Here is a 14,698-nt window from a genome sequence, read left to right as displayed (position 1 = left end):
GTATTACACAATACGTATACTACACTGCACGACACAATACGTGTTCTACACTGCATCACACAATACACTACACTAGGTCACAACATATGTACTGTATTTTACGACGTGTACTACACTGCACGACACGATGAGTGTACTACACTGCACAACATGATACGTGTACTACACTGGGACACAGCATATGTACTACATTTTATGACGTGTACTACATTTCACATGAGACAACATGTGCGTGTATATTACATTGCATGACAATGTTTACTACACTCAATGATGTTTACTGCACTGCAGTGAAGTGGCTGGGGTGGGGTGGGAAAATACCTGGATGAGATGGAGAGACTTAGTGCAGCAGCAGGTCATAAAATCTAACAGCTATCAGGTCTGCTTTCCTGCTGAACCCAGGCCCCACCGCTGTGTGGTAAGGGTATGCCTCCTTGGTGCCATCCTCTTGATACCCACCTGCGCAGATGCCTGCTCATGGAGTTGTCAGGTTGCAGGGCTGGGCAGTGACGCAGCCTCTCATGGCTCGGAAACGTGAACAAGGGCCACCTTGGGCCCAAGAAGCTTGTCCTACCACAGCACAGCTAAACATGACTGGAGTCCCCGGCCCTCAGGTATCAGCTTAGTGCAGATTCAGGATAGATTTAAACAGTGAAGCAAGGCACCAGAGGGTGGGGCATAGTGTTAATTGCTGTAAATATATACGTGCACAGTAAAACCACATTGTTTTGTGAAGTCCAGTGTCCTGAAGCAAATCTGTTCTCTGTCCTTTATGTGTGAGAGGATGTTTGGAGGTCAGTTTGTAATGGGTGACAGTGCTTCTTCTTTGCCTCCTACTGAACCATTAACTCCTTAAGCAAACCTCTTCTGAGACAAAATGGCAGAGGAGTGACATGGTCTGCAGACTCTGGTAGAAGGGTATCTCCAAGTTGCAGACCTACACTGGCTCCCGGTCCGCCGCGACTTTGGTTTTAAAATTTTTGTTCTCTTGTTCAAATCCCTCCGTGGGCTCCCCCTCCCAATCTCTGAAAAACCATCAGTCCTACAAATCTCCGAGAACTCTGCGTTCCTCCTACTCTTGACTCTTATTTATCCCCCACTCCCGTCGCCACCGTTGGCGGCCGTGCCTTCAGCCATCTGGACCCTAAGCTGTGGAATTCCCTCCCTAAAACTCTCTGCCTCTCCACTTCTGCTTTAAGATGCTCCTTAAAACCTACCTCTTTGACCAAGCTTTTCGTCACATGTCCTAATATCGGTGTCTTTGGCTCGGTGTCAATTTTTATCTGATTATGTTCCTGTGAAGCGCTAGGATGTTTTACTATATTAAAGGCATTATGTAAATGCAAGTTGTTGTTGTTGTCGTCGTAAGGAGCTATATGGGAATGTCCATAGTGAACCGGTGATGGCGCCATGACAGAAGTGTGGGAAGCAAAATTATTTTTTGGTTTATTTGTTCTTGGGATACCAACAAGGCAGCTTTTATTGCCCATCCCTGGTTGCCCTTAGAAGGTGGTGGTCGGTCGACTTGAAGTGATGTAGTCCTTGCAATGATGGTGTTAGGTAGGGGATTCCAGGATATTGACCCAACAATGATGAAGGAACGGAGCAATATGTCCTCGATAGGATGGTGGATGACTTGGAGCTGATGATGTTCCCACAACATTGCTGCTCTTGTCCTTCTTGGTGACAGAGGTTGCAAAAAAGAGAGATGCTGTTGAAATAACCTTGGTAAAACGCTGTAGATCATGCATTCTGCAGCCTCAGTGCACTGGTAGTGGAGGGGGTGAATCTTAAGGCCAGCGGCAGGAACACAGATCAAGCAAATTGCTCTGTCCTAGATAGTGTTGAGCTTCTTCAGTGTTCCTGTGGCTGCACCCATCCAGACAAGTGGCAATGTTCCATCACACTCCTGACTTGAGCCTTGCAGACAGTGGGTAGGCTTTGAAGGGTCAGGAGGTGAGCTACTCATTGAAGAGCATTTAACCTCTTCCCTGCTCTTGTAGCCAAGATGTTGATATGGCTGGTTCAGTTAGACTTCTGGTCAGTGATGATCCCCTCAAGATATTGATGGTAGGGGACTTGGCAATGGTGGTACTGTTGAAAGTCAAGGGTAGATGACTGGGCTTTCTCTTGTTCGAGATGATCATTACCTGACACTTATGTGGCGAGAATGTTACCTGGCACCTGTTGGCCCAAGCCTGCATGTTGCCCAAGTCTTGCTGTAGACTGGCATGGGCTCTTTCATTATCGGAGCTGTGGGTGGAGCTGAACACTGCGGAACTATCAGTGAGCAGCCCCACTACTGACCTTATGAAGGAGGGAAGGTCATTGATGAAGCAGCTGATGATGGTTGGGCCAAGGACGCTTTCCCATTGATATGCTGAGGGTGTGACGGACGAGTGGCCTCCAACAACCACAACCATCTTCCTATGTGTCAGATATATCTCCAGCCACTGGAGGGCTTTCCCTTTGACCCCCATTGACCTCAGTTGTGCTAGGGCTTCTTACTGCCATACTAAGTTAAATGTTGCCTTGATGTTGAGAGAGGATACTCTCATCTCTTCTATAACATCAGCTCTTGTGTCCAAGGCTGTGATGAAGTTTGTAGCTGAGTGACTCTGGTAGAACCCGAATTGAGCATCAGTAAGCAGGTTATCAGTGAATAGATGTCACTTGATGGCACTATTGACGACCCCTTCCTTCACCTTACTGATAGTGGGGATGAGGCTGATTAGGGTGTTAATTGATTGGGTTCGATGTATCCTGTTTTTTGTGGATAGAACATAACTATCCTACATGCACCACTTTGGAAGCCTGCTCTTGTATTCTCTATATACTCTATCGGAATGTAGTGTGTATTTTAGAATGGGTATAACTCTAGATTATCTGATTTATGCCTCCAATTCCCTTTGCCAGAATACATCACTTTCACACCAAAAATGATTGGAATATCGGGCCCTTAGCTTTTATCCTTAACTTACATAATCACTTAGGGCTGAACTACCGAAACCAGAGATACAAGTGATCGATAACCAAGCTGAACTTTTAATCAGACTCATGCCTGAATTTATTGACCAAACAATCTGACTTTTTGCAAGGATGTTAGTGCTTAAAAGCCATTCACAGCTCTGCCTGAACCTTCCGCTCATAGATGGCCCTCATTGCTGGGACATGCTTCAAGATAGAGTGTGAAATATTCACAGAATTGATGTCTCCTCAGATAAGGTTTGCAGAGCACTGATGGGGAGAGAGGTCAGAGGCTGGTGAGACGGTAGTTTGTGACGCTCGTCGTGTTCTGTAATTTTTTGCTGCAGGATCTCGGACCGCGGAGGCGGGATTCCTCACAATATCGTCGACAAAGTGATGGACTATCACTTCACCACGGCCGAGGAGAGCACCCAGGATCCCAGGATGAACACTTTTTTTGGCAACATGGTCAACAGCGGCCCACAGTCAGGACCGATGCACGGGTAAGGAAAGAGTGGGATAATAAAAGGATCCTAGGTAAGGAGTGGGACAATAATGGGATCCTGGGTCAGGAGTGGGACAATAATGGGATCCTGGGTCAGGAGTGGGACAATAATGGGATCCTGGGTCAGGAGTGGGACAATAATGGGATCTTGGGTCAGGAGTGGGACAATAATGGGATCTTGGGTCAGGAGTGGGACAATAATGGGATCCTGGGTAAGGAGTGGGACAATAATGGGATCCTGGGTAAGGAGTGGGACAATAATGCGATCCTGGGTAAGGAGCGAGTGGGACAATAATGGGATCCAGGGTAAGGAAAACCATCCAACAATGAGGCATGGGAAATCACAGATGGGTTAGGGAGGCCCTATTTGTGATTTAATGTGTAAATAAAGATATCCAGGTTAAACTGCATCCTGGCACGGAGTTTAGACTGTACAGAAGTGGCTTATAGTAAGTACAAGGCGTACTCGCTACTAGACTCTAAAGTTAAACTTCACAGCACTTTTGTTTCAGCCAGATGCTAAATAAAGGTATCAATCAACCATAGGCTCCTCACATCAATTCCTGTTCCCTCTTGGCTCTAATTTCAATGATCTTGGTAAAACAACCCTCCCTCCATTGCTGCATTCTGTTTAACCATTAAGCTCAGATTTCCCTGGTGCTTCTCACAATCGCCCCCCATTTCTCTGGGGTTTCCGTGGATCGTCCACCAAAGAGACAGTGGACGATTGGGAGAATCCCCACAGTATCAAGTCTATTGGTCCTCAACTGTCTGTACTCCAATAAAGATTACCGATCCTGATTGTATCTCTCCCATTGCCCTAATGATGTGTGCCTCAAGCTTACCACTATCTTCTACCATCTCTTTAATCTCTCTCACTCCCACTCTCCCACTCCACTTTTGACTTTTCCTTAGAAGTTTGCTCACATTCATCCTATCCCCAGTGGACTTTGGCCATTCACTTTGATTTAGGGTTGCCAACTCTGGCTGGATGTATTCCTGGAGGTTTCATTGCATGACCTCTCCTCCAACTGCCCCACCCCCACACTCCCCCCATTGGTCGCCCAACACGCCCATCCTCGCAGCGCACGGCCTTCCCCCACCAATTGGAAAGCGAACAGACTCTTCATTACCCGATTGGATGATTCTTGACTGTAAGTCAAACAGTACTTTTTTTTCCCATCGCCAACATCTTTATAACTAATAAACAAAAGTTGAAAGATTTTGTTTTAATGGCCCTATGATTTTTTTCTCCTGGGTTTCTCCCAGCAGTGTCCCCTTTAAATCAACAGTGAGACAAAACTCCATGGGACTTATGTTCAAATCATGTGATTCGCTTGTGGGCGACTGCCATAGATAGTGCCTGTCATCACATCCAGTGCTGAAAACAGGACAAAGTCAATCTCCATGAGCTCTAAATGTATGTACCACATAGAACATGGGGTTGGAGTGTGTTTCAAAGGTACAGCACATCTCAGGATTCATTCTTATGATCTCAATGGATCCCAAAATGTGATGCTGCTTTGTAACATTCTGCACGTAATTTTGCTGTGTCCCTCTAACAGGCAATGAAATAATAAAAAAAGAGATCAGGTCACATGGTCCAGCAGCACTGGAGTTCAGTCATGTGATTCAATTGAAAAAACTATCTGCTCGCCACTGTGACATTTGACATCAGCCTCAAACTGGAATAAATCTGTCTCTCCCAACTCGAGCTGTACACACCTGCCTAAAGACTAACACAAGGTGGTCACATCACAGGGTGATCTTGGTAAATCATTTGCGTGTCATTTGCACTGTTTAGAATCTCACCTGACCCCTGTAACCTGTTACTACCTTGTGATATACTGTGCAGCATTTATATTCTGTGTGTCTCACGTCCCTAAGTATCTGACATCTATTAATATATTGAAACTGTGACATGTGTCTGGAGTAGTTGTGTCAACTTTTTCTATTATAACTCCCTGTGTCCACGTTTATATTGGAATCTGCCTGTGTAAACTTGTCACACTGTAATCACACCCTCCCACCAGGGGAGACAATTTTGCAGCTCCTCCGCACGTACTGCAGAGAAACCCCTACCCCCTCAACCAACTCTACTTCTCGGCTTCACAAATAAGCATAAGTTATGTCAAAGTATTATATAAAAATAAGGACAGTATGTGCAACTTTTAAAATAGGGACTGGACTATAACTGCACACCCTGGTCCAATGCCCCCCCGGCCAGTCTCTAACCTTCTTTCACTTTGATGACTGCGTTACCATCACTCTCCGTGCAGCAACACCATGGGCGATATTCCCTATAAAGTATTTAATGGGAAATCCCTTTTTAATACCCAGTGCCCTTGATACCTTAGAGGGAGGACTGTGATCAGACGCGATTATCAGTTTCTTCAATGTGACCATGTCTGATTTCAGTGTAGAGACCACTCGTTACCTGGGACACCATCCCACACACGGTGGTCCTGCTGGGCAGCCTGGGCTCCTGCCGGTGTTTTGGCACAGTCTGAATAAGAACAATAACCTAAGCATTTTTTTAATTAATGACGGAGGGTGCACAGGGCTGTAATAGCAGGTTTTGGATGGAAGACTGTAATGAGAACTGATTTTGGTTGCTATGAGGCTTGGATGAATGTAAATCAAAAAAACAAAGCAGACCATTAACCCCTCAAGGACTGAAAGATTATACAGTGCTGTGAAACAAGCCTGTTTTCTATCACACCCTTGAAAATTAAAGGCTGCTAGTTAAAGTGATTTCTTTGCTAATAACCTTTAGGAAATTATGAACCAGCAGTTGGCCAACTGGATGATGTCCATTTTTGTTCTGCCGCAACAGTGGATCATGGTCCTGTTTTCAGAGACCATGTTTAGTTACTTAATCAAATCTGTAGCAAGAAAATTGTCACTTTCTCCTCTCGCTTCACTTCAGTTAATGAAGTTTAATTTGTGCCTGTAGAATTATTACAGTACAAAAGGAGGCCATTCGGCCCATCGAGCCTGTGCCGGCTCTTTGTAAGAGCAACCCAGTTAGTCCCATTCCCCTGCTCTTTCCCCGTAGCCCTGCAAATTTTTTCCCTTCAAATATTTATCTAATTCCTTTTTGAAAGCCACGATTGAATCTGCTTCGACCGCCCTTTCAGGCAGCGCATTCCAGATTGTAACCACTTGCTGCGTAGAAAAGTTTTTTTTTCTTTATTCGTTCATGGGATGTGGGCGTCGCTGGCGAGGCCAGCATTTATTGCCCATCCCTAATTGCCCTTGAGAAGGTGGTGGTGAGCCGCCTTCTTGAACTGCTGCAGTCCATGTGGTGAAGGTTCTCCCACAGTGCTGTTAGGAAGGGAGTTCCAGGATTTTGACCCAGTGACGATGAAGGAACGGCGATATATTTCCAAGTCGGGATGGTGTGTGACTTGGAGGGGAACGTGCAGGTGGTGGTGTTCCCATGTGCCTGCTGCCCTTGTCCTTCTCGGTAGAGGTCGCGGGTTTGGGAGGTGCTGTCGAAGAAACCTTGGCGAGTTGCTGCAGTGCATGTCGCCTTTGGTTCTTTTGCCAATCACCTTAAATCTGCGTCCTCTGGTTCTCGACCCTTCCGCCAATGGGAACAGCTTCTCTTTATTTACTTTATCTAAACCCTTTGGAGCCTCTTGACCAATGCTTCCTGGACTTTGGTGGGGCAGGAGACCATGGGTGTCCCTCTGGTTCCTGTGAGCCTAACTCCATCACCAGGAAAGAAGGTCAATGGAATCAATTCTCTCCAGTAAACTAGGCACCCTGTCTTGCTGCACAGCATCACTGCATCACCCTGCCCCTCCTACCCACTGGATCCCAGTGACTGCATCACCCTGCCCCTCCTACCCACTGGATCCCAGTGGACGACATCATCACCGCATCACCCTGCCCCTCCTACCCACTGGATCCCCGTGGACGACATCATCACCGCATCACCCTGCCCCTCCTACCCACTGGATCCCCGTGGACGACATCATCACCGCATCACCCTGCCCCTCCTACCCACTGGATCCCCGTGGACGACATCATCACCGCATCACCCTGCCCCTCCTACCCACTGGATCCCCGTGGACGACATCATCACCATCATCATCATCATCATCACCGCATCACCCTGCAAGGTGCTTTTACTTTTACTAATTCAGCCTGGTCGTTCAGTGGGTAATTACATTATATGAAGTGGCATCGAGCCAAATGAACTCAAGCTGCTAAGTTTGATTCCTTGTTTTTTGTTGATTTAACTGACCTCTGACCGCAGCTGGGGAAAGTGGCGAAATCGGCCTGAGTTGCTGCTCCTGATTGTGATCTCGTGACCTCTACTTGTTGGGGTCGACCAAGGACAGGGATGTGCTCAGTTGCAGTGACCCAACAGCTGACTGTCGAGCCCCCCACTTGTGTAGAGGGTGGGGCCCGGTCCCACTCCCAACCCCGGAGCCGTGTCCCAGTATCAGCCGCTGCCATCCCGAGAGGAAGGGGAGAGGGAGGAAACTGGAGAATTTATTTTAAGATCCAGTGTCTGTGCAAAAGGTCACGTCGTTCTGTCAGAGTGATGGGAAATGCTGACCCAGACTCGATTCTCCCTTACTCATGACCAAAATCATATTTTTAAAAATGAATTTCTGTTTCAGAAGGAAGTTGAGGGAACAGTGCTGCACAACAGGTTGTCCTCAGGGAATCTTCTTAATTCCTTCACTTTAAATTTTCACAAGCAATGCTCGAACTAATCTACCCCTGACAATTCAAAAATATTTTTTGTCCTAAGAAAAAATTGAATTATCCAATAATTTGAATTAATTCATTTTAATAGTAGCGTGGGAATTTGGACAATTTGAATGAAGCAACAGAATTAATAGTAAATGATACAGTGTACAATGAGGTGAATGCAGTGGGGTCGAAGTTCCTGGGGGTGGGATGCTCGACTGAGTCTTAGGAAGGTCCCAACTAAAGCTGATCAACCTAAGAGGGGAGCGGTACCGTTCTCCATGAGGAGCATTGGAGACCACTCTTTTATCCTGAGCCCTTCCTAGACCTCAGCCCCCCCACCCCGTGTCGAAGCTGCAGGGTGCCACGCCAACTACTGCTGGCACAGCAAAGTGGGCAGTTCTGTTGTCCCTCTACAGGCCAAGCCCGCCCGCCCCGACTGTGGAAATAACCCCATCGCTGTGATTTGGATAAAATCAAATTCCTCTCGAGCAGGGGCGTGGGAATCCTGCTCTGCCATACTTCCACCAACTGAGCAGGAACGCCAGCATTTCAAGCCCAGTGTGTAGCGTGTAGAACAGTAAAGAGAGTCTAGGTAGCATGCGGTACAGTGATGCCAGTGAGTACAGTGCGTGCAGTGTACTATGTGGTGACAGTACATGCAGTGTACGGTGTGATACTGACAGTACATGCAGTGTACGGTGTGATACTGACAGTACATGCAGTGTACGGTGTGATACTGACAGTACATGCAGTGTACGGTGTGACACTGACAGTATATGCAGTGTACGGTGTGATACTGACAGTACATGCAGTGTACGGTGTGATACTGACAGTACATGCAGTGTACGGTGTGACACTGACAGTGCATGCAGTGTACTGTGTGACACTGACAGTACATGCAGTGTACGGTGTGACACTGACAGTACATGCAGTGTACGGTGTGATACTGACAGTACATGCAGTGTACGGTGTGACACTGACAGTACATGCAGTGTACGGTGTGACACTGACAGTACATGCAGTGTACGGTGTGGTACTGACAGTGCATGCAGTGTACTGTGTGACACTGACAGTACATGCAGTGTACGGTGTGATACTGACAGTACATGCAGTGTACGGTGTGACACTGACAGTACATGCAGTGTACGGTGTGACACTGACAGTACATGCAGTGTACGGTGTGATACTGACAGTACATGCAGTGTACGGTGTGGTACTGACAGTGCATGCAGTGTACTGTGTGACACTGACAGTACATGCAGTGTACGGTGTGACACTGACAGTACATTCAGTGTACGGTGTGACACTGACAGTACATGCAGTGTACGGTGTGATACTGACAGTACATGCAGTGTACGGTGTGATACTGACAGTACATGCAGTGTACGGTGTGATACTGACAGTACATGCAGTGTACGGTGTGATACTGACAGTACATGCAGTGTACGGTGTGATACTGACAGTACATGCAGTGTACGGTGTGATACTGACAGTACATGCAGTGTACGGTGTGATACTGACAGTACATGCAGTGTACGGTGTGGTACTGACAGTACATGCAGTGTACGGTGTGGTACTGACAGTACATGCAGTGTACGGTGTGGTACTGACAGTGCATGCAGTGTACTGTGTGACACTGACAGTACATGCAGTGTACGGTGTGATACTGACAGTACATGCAGTGTACGGTGTGGTACTGACAGTACATGCAGTGTACGGTGTGGTACTGACAGTGCATGCAGTGTACTGTGTGACACTGACAGTGCATGCAGTGTACTGTGTGACACTGACAGTGCATGCAGTGTACTGTGTGACACTGACAGTACATGCAGTGTACGGTGTGGTACTGACAGTACATGCAGTGTACTGTGTGACACTGACAGTACATGCAGTGTACGGTGTGGTACTGACAGTGCGTGCAGTGTACTGTGCAGTACTGACAGTGCATACAATGGACTGTGTGGTGACAGTATGTGCAGTGTACTGTGTGATACTGTCTGTACGTGCAGTGTACAGTGCAGTAGTGACAGTGTGATGACGGTACGTGCAGTGTACAGTGCGGCGATGACAGTACGTGCAATTTGCAGTGCGGCGATGACGGTGCGTGCAGGGCGCGGTGCGGCGATGACGGAGCGTGCAGGGCGCGGTGCGGCGATGACGGAGCGTGCAGGGCGCGGTGCGTGCAGGGCGCGGTGCGGCGATGACGGTGCGTGCAGGGCGCGGTGCGGCAATGACGGTGCGTGCCGTGTGCGGTGCGGCAATGACGGTACGTGCAGGGTGCGGCGATGACGGTGCGTGCAGGGCGCGGTGCGGTGATGACGGTGCGTGCAGTGTGCGGTGCGGTGATGACGGTACGTGCAGTGTGCGGTGCGGCGATGACGGTGCGTGCAGGGCACGGTGCGGCGATGACGGTGCGTGCAGTGTGCGGTGCGGCGATGACGGTACGTGCAGTGTGCGGTGCGGCGATGACGGTGCGTGCAGTGCGCGGTGCGGCGATGACGGTGCGTGCAGGGCGCGGTGCGGCGATGACGGTGCGTGCAGTGTGCGGTGCGGTGATGACGGTACGTGCAGTGTGCGGTGCGGCGATGACGGTGCGTGCAGGGCGCGGTGCGGCGATGACGTGCGTGCAGGGCGCGGTGCGGCGATGACGTGCGTGCAGGGCGCGGTGCGGCGATGACGGTACGTGCAGGGCGCGGTGCGGCGATGACGGTGCGCGCAGTGTGCGGTGCGGCGATGACGGTGAGTGCAGGGCGCGGTGCGGCGATGACGGTGCGTGCAGGGCGCGGTGCGGCGATGACAGTGCATGAATCGTGTTAGTGAACATACTTCTACATGTTGATAAATGTATTCAGCTGTGTTTTTACTCTCTCTGTGCACTACTGAGGGAGTGCTGCACTGATGGAAGTGCCGTCTTTCAGATGAGACATGAAACTGAGGCTCTGTCTGCCCTCTCAGGTGAACGTAAATATCCCATAATACTATTTAAAGACGAGCAGGAGCGTTTTCCCTGGTGTTCTGGGCCAACATTTAGCTCTCAACCAACATCACAAAAAATAGATTATCTGGTCCTTGGTGTTTGTGGGACCTTTGTGTGCGCAATTTGGCTACATCACAAGTGTGACTGCACTTCAAAAGTAATTCATTGGCTTTGAATGTCTTGAGGTTGTGAAATGCACTAAACAAATACAGGTTAGTTTGTGCATGTTGGCGGGTCGACTGGCAGACTATCAAATGCTGAGAGAATATCAAAAGTCCATGTCTTTTCCACCAATTCAGTTTCAAGCTGTTATTAGTTGACAGATTTATTATTGATTAAAATGTTGATCAGTGAATGAGTCAATGTATGTCCATGGACAGGGTGAGTAGAATCCACTTCTGTTGACTGTGCCTGACGAAGTATGACTCTTGAAATGTACTTAGCCCGAGCTTGTATTCTGATGTATTTAGAATGCACAATGGAGTAACATTGTAAAGTGATAGAGAGGGCACTTCAGGCAGTTAGTGGAATCATTCACTTGGTCCTCGACTGTTGTATTTTCCCCTCTAGTGAGTCTGATTGATTCTGTGAATAGGCTGCAGTGATAAAGCTGTCCTTTCTGTTGCTTGTCCAGGTTTGGCTTTGGCCTGCCCACCTCCCGTGCCTACGCCGAATATCTGGGGGGATCGCTCTCCATACAGTCCATGCAGGGCATCGGAACGGACGTGTATCTGCGACTCAAGCACATTGATGGGAAGGAAGAAAGTTTCCGCGTCTGAACTGGGAGCCGGTTCAGTCTACTCTTCTGATGCAGAGATTATTAATGAGTGGTTATATAGCACTAACCCTAGGCTCCAAACAAATTAAGTGTCCACTGCACCTCGACATAAATGCCATTAATTCAGAAGAACTGTTTTTGGATAACAAGTAGAAAACAAATAGAACTTTTACCCAGCTGGAAGAAAGTGCCTCTTAGTTTGCATCGCTTGAACACTCGAGAGTGAAGTGAAGTAGCTCTGATTGACGGTGAAAGGAGGGACTGCTGGAAAATATTTACAGGGACTATCAAGTTATTCAGCTTGAGTGGATTTTGAGTAAGAAGAGTGAACTCTCGGTGACCGAACTGATGCTAAGGATGGTGGCTGCCAGCTCCATATTCAGTGATCAGTCCTGTGGGCAGCATCGCCCTCTGCTGATTCCTGCCTTGAAACTTCCTTCCAGCGAGTGACAGAATGGTTGGTTGATTGTTGGAGATTATTTCGTGAAGCTGGAGAAAGCAAAAAAAAATCCTACCCCCCCACACACACAAAACATAACACTTTTTAACTCTTATAGATGTAGAAAAACATTTTGTTACCACAGTTTAATATATAGTACAATAATTTCTGAATTTTAATCTTTTATAAGGTAAGAGTTGATGTTTGGTAACCATTTCTGTGTCTGACAATCAGAGGCTACCCATTTTCCTACTGAAACTGCAGTTCGTGCTGAATTTCAGAGATTTAAATATTAATACTCATCCAGTGTGTAGAACGAGAGGAAATATGGTTTTCATTCCGGATAATACCAAAAAAAACCCACAAATTAAACAGCGTTCATTTTTGTTTTAAGTTGAAATTGCAGTATTTTTCAATGCCGTTGCTACCTATTTAAACTGTCATCCGAATCACTGGCTCGTCAGTTATCTGATGTGTCGGCCCTGCAAGAATAATCTGCTGGAAGGAAATAACTAAATGGAATCAGGAGTCTAAAAACCCCTGTTTATTCATTTATTATAGCACTACAACAGTGACCTGGGTGTAATTACAGATTCATGATATATAGATTGGCTTTTTCAAACAATAGAAGTTGCTGCTACAGGCAAGCCTTACAGGGTTCGTTCAGTTAAAGCTGCCTTCCTTCGACCATTTACTGCACAGACCCCGTGACACTTTGCCTTTGATGTGGCTTCTTCGCAGTGTTTTATGTCAAGGTTGGGTCCAGTGCCTCACATTAAAGCCACACACAGGACGGTGCAATTTCACCAGCTCCCGAGCTTTCGTTGTTAATCCTCCAGAAAGCGCCCTGTCCCCCGTGACACTGTACAACAACGAACATCCCATTATAGGACAGGCCTTTAGCTGAAGGATCGGGAGCTGTGGAACCGCAAGATCAGTGTCACCTTGTGGAATTCCCATTCGTTACTCCTTAGTGTAGTAGGCAAGGTACTACAGTAAGGTTCACAGATCAGTTTTATCTTTGCTAAGGAGAATCAGGAAGAATGACACTTAACACAAAGAACGCAGACTGTTTAAAGAGTTCATTTCTCCTTCCCAGAACAATGGTAATTTGATCAGAATTGATGTGTTTTGTGAGTAACCCCCTTCCTTTCCATAACTAAACAAAACCCATGTAATCTGTAAGGATGGTTATTTTTACTCTGTGGGTTAAAACGTAGCCTATTCTTGATGTGACTCCAGTTAATTTAAATCGCATTTAATGTTCAAAAGTAGTAGAAAACTTGGGACATTAACCATATTTACATTAAGTAATGTTTTAAATAACGTGCTCGCTTTCAAAATGAGTTTTAATACTTCTCAGTATAGTTCCAGAATCTTCTAGTGTGATGAGAGAGGAGGGTTTCTGCTGAAGGCTACTGGTTATGCAGAGTTAGCGATGTACAGCGACTGCCTGTGTATTTATGGTATTGAATATAGGGAATAAGTATCAATAAATTGTCACAAAAAATGGAAAATTTAAATTTATGGTGCTATAAAAATATCAAATTGTGACCTTGATAATTGTACTTTTACCCAGACTCTGGGTATAATTATGTCAGGAAAAGTCATTAAAAAAATGTAATTGATAAACCTTACTGAGAAAAATCCTTTCAAGCAATAAATGTCTACAGATAATGGATGAAAGACTCTCAGAACACTCAAACTTGTAAATAGTGCCAATAAAACCTGGGGCAGAAGTTTAAACCAACATTTGCTTCAGTCCCTTGCTCAGTCTGGTTTTGTTCGTTATACATTCATAAGCTATATCCCTTCCCATAAAGGCCTTCCTCGTTTATAAAAGTGATGATTCTATTGCCTGATTTGCACACGTTTCCTAAATCTTGCCTCTTGCCGCCCATTCCAGACAGTCGTCGTGTTGTATCTGTAGGAAGTAAATCTGTGCTCTGATCAGGGGAAGTACATGTGATTGTGGATGAAATGTTGGTTTTAATAAAATTTAGTTTTTAATCTTGTTTGTGTTCTTTTGTAGCGACATCCTATTAGACACTGTGACCTTTTCTGGATTTGGTTAGTGCTGAAAAGCTTAAGCAAGTTCCTATACAGATTGTTTAACCGTTCTATCTATTTAGTATGTATTTAAGTATTAGGAGTAAAAGCAATAATATTTTTATCTAAAATATATAATAGAATGTATGTGGCATGTATTTCGAGTAAGGCCCTGAATTTCCTCGATGTCAGTTACGTCGTAGTTGAGCTGGAAAGTTACGCCATTCACCAGCAGAGGAAGTTAATTTGCATATGAACAGGTGTAAATTG

General features: G+C 46.4%; 1 protein-coding gene across 1 annotated transcript in view; it reads left to right on the top strand.

Annotated features, from left to right (window-relative positions):
- Positions 1-14,389, top strand: part of bckdk (branched chain ketoacid dehydrogenase kinase) — an 83,143-nt gene extending 68,754 nt beyond the window's left edge. The window contains exons 10-11 of the mRNA XM_068008003.1: positions 3,315-3,470; positions 11,797-14,389. Coding sequence (XP_067864104.1) covers positions 3,315-3,470; positions 11,797-11,941 — 301 coding nt within the window. The 3' untranslated portion in view covers positions 11,942-14,389. The remainder of the gene's footprint in view (positions 1-3,314; positions 3,471-11,796) is intronic.
- The last annotated feature ends 309 nt before the right edge of the window (positions 14,390-14,698 follow it).

This window comes from Heptranchias perlo, chromosome 28 (genome assembly GCF_035084215.1).
Source record: "Heptranchias perlo isolate sHepPer1 chromosome 28, sHepPer1.hap1, whole genome shotgun sequence".
In the NCBI taxonomy this organism is placed as follows: domain Eukaryota; kingdom Metazoa; phylum Chordata; class Chondrichthyes; order Hexanchiformes; family Hexanchidae; genus Heptranchias; species Heptranchias perlo.
The sequence above is the reverse complement of the archived record's forward strand: the minus strand, read 5'-3'. Positions and strand labels throughout refer to the sequence as shown.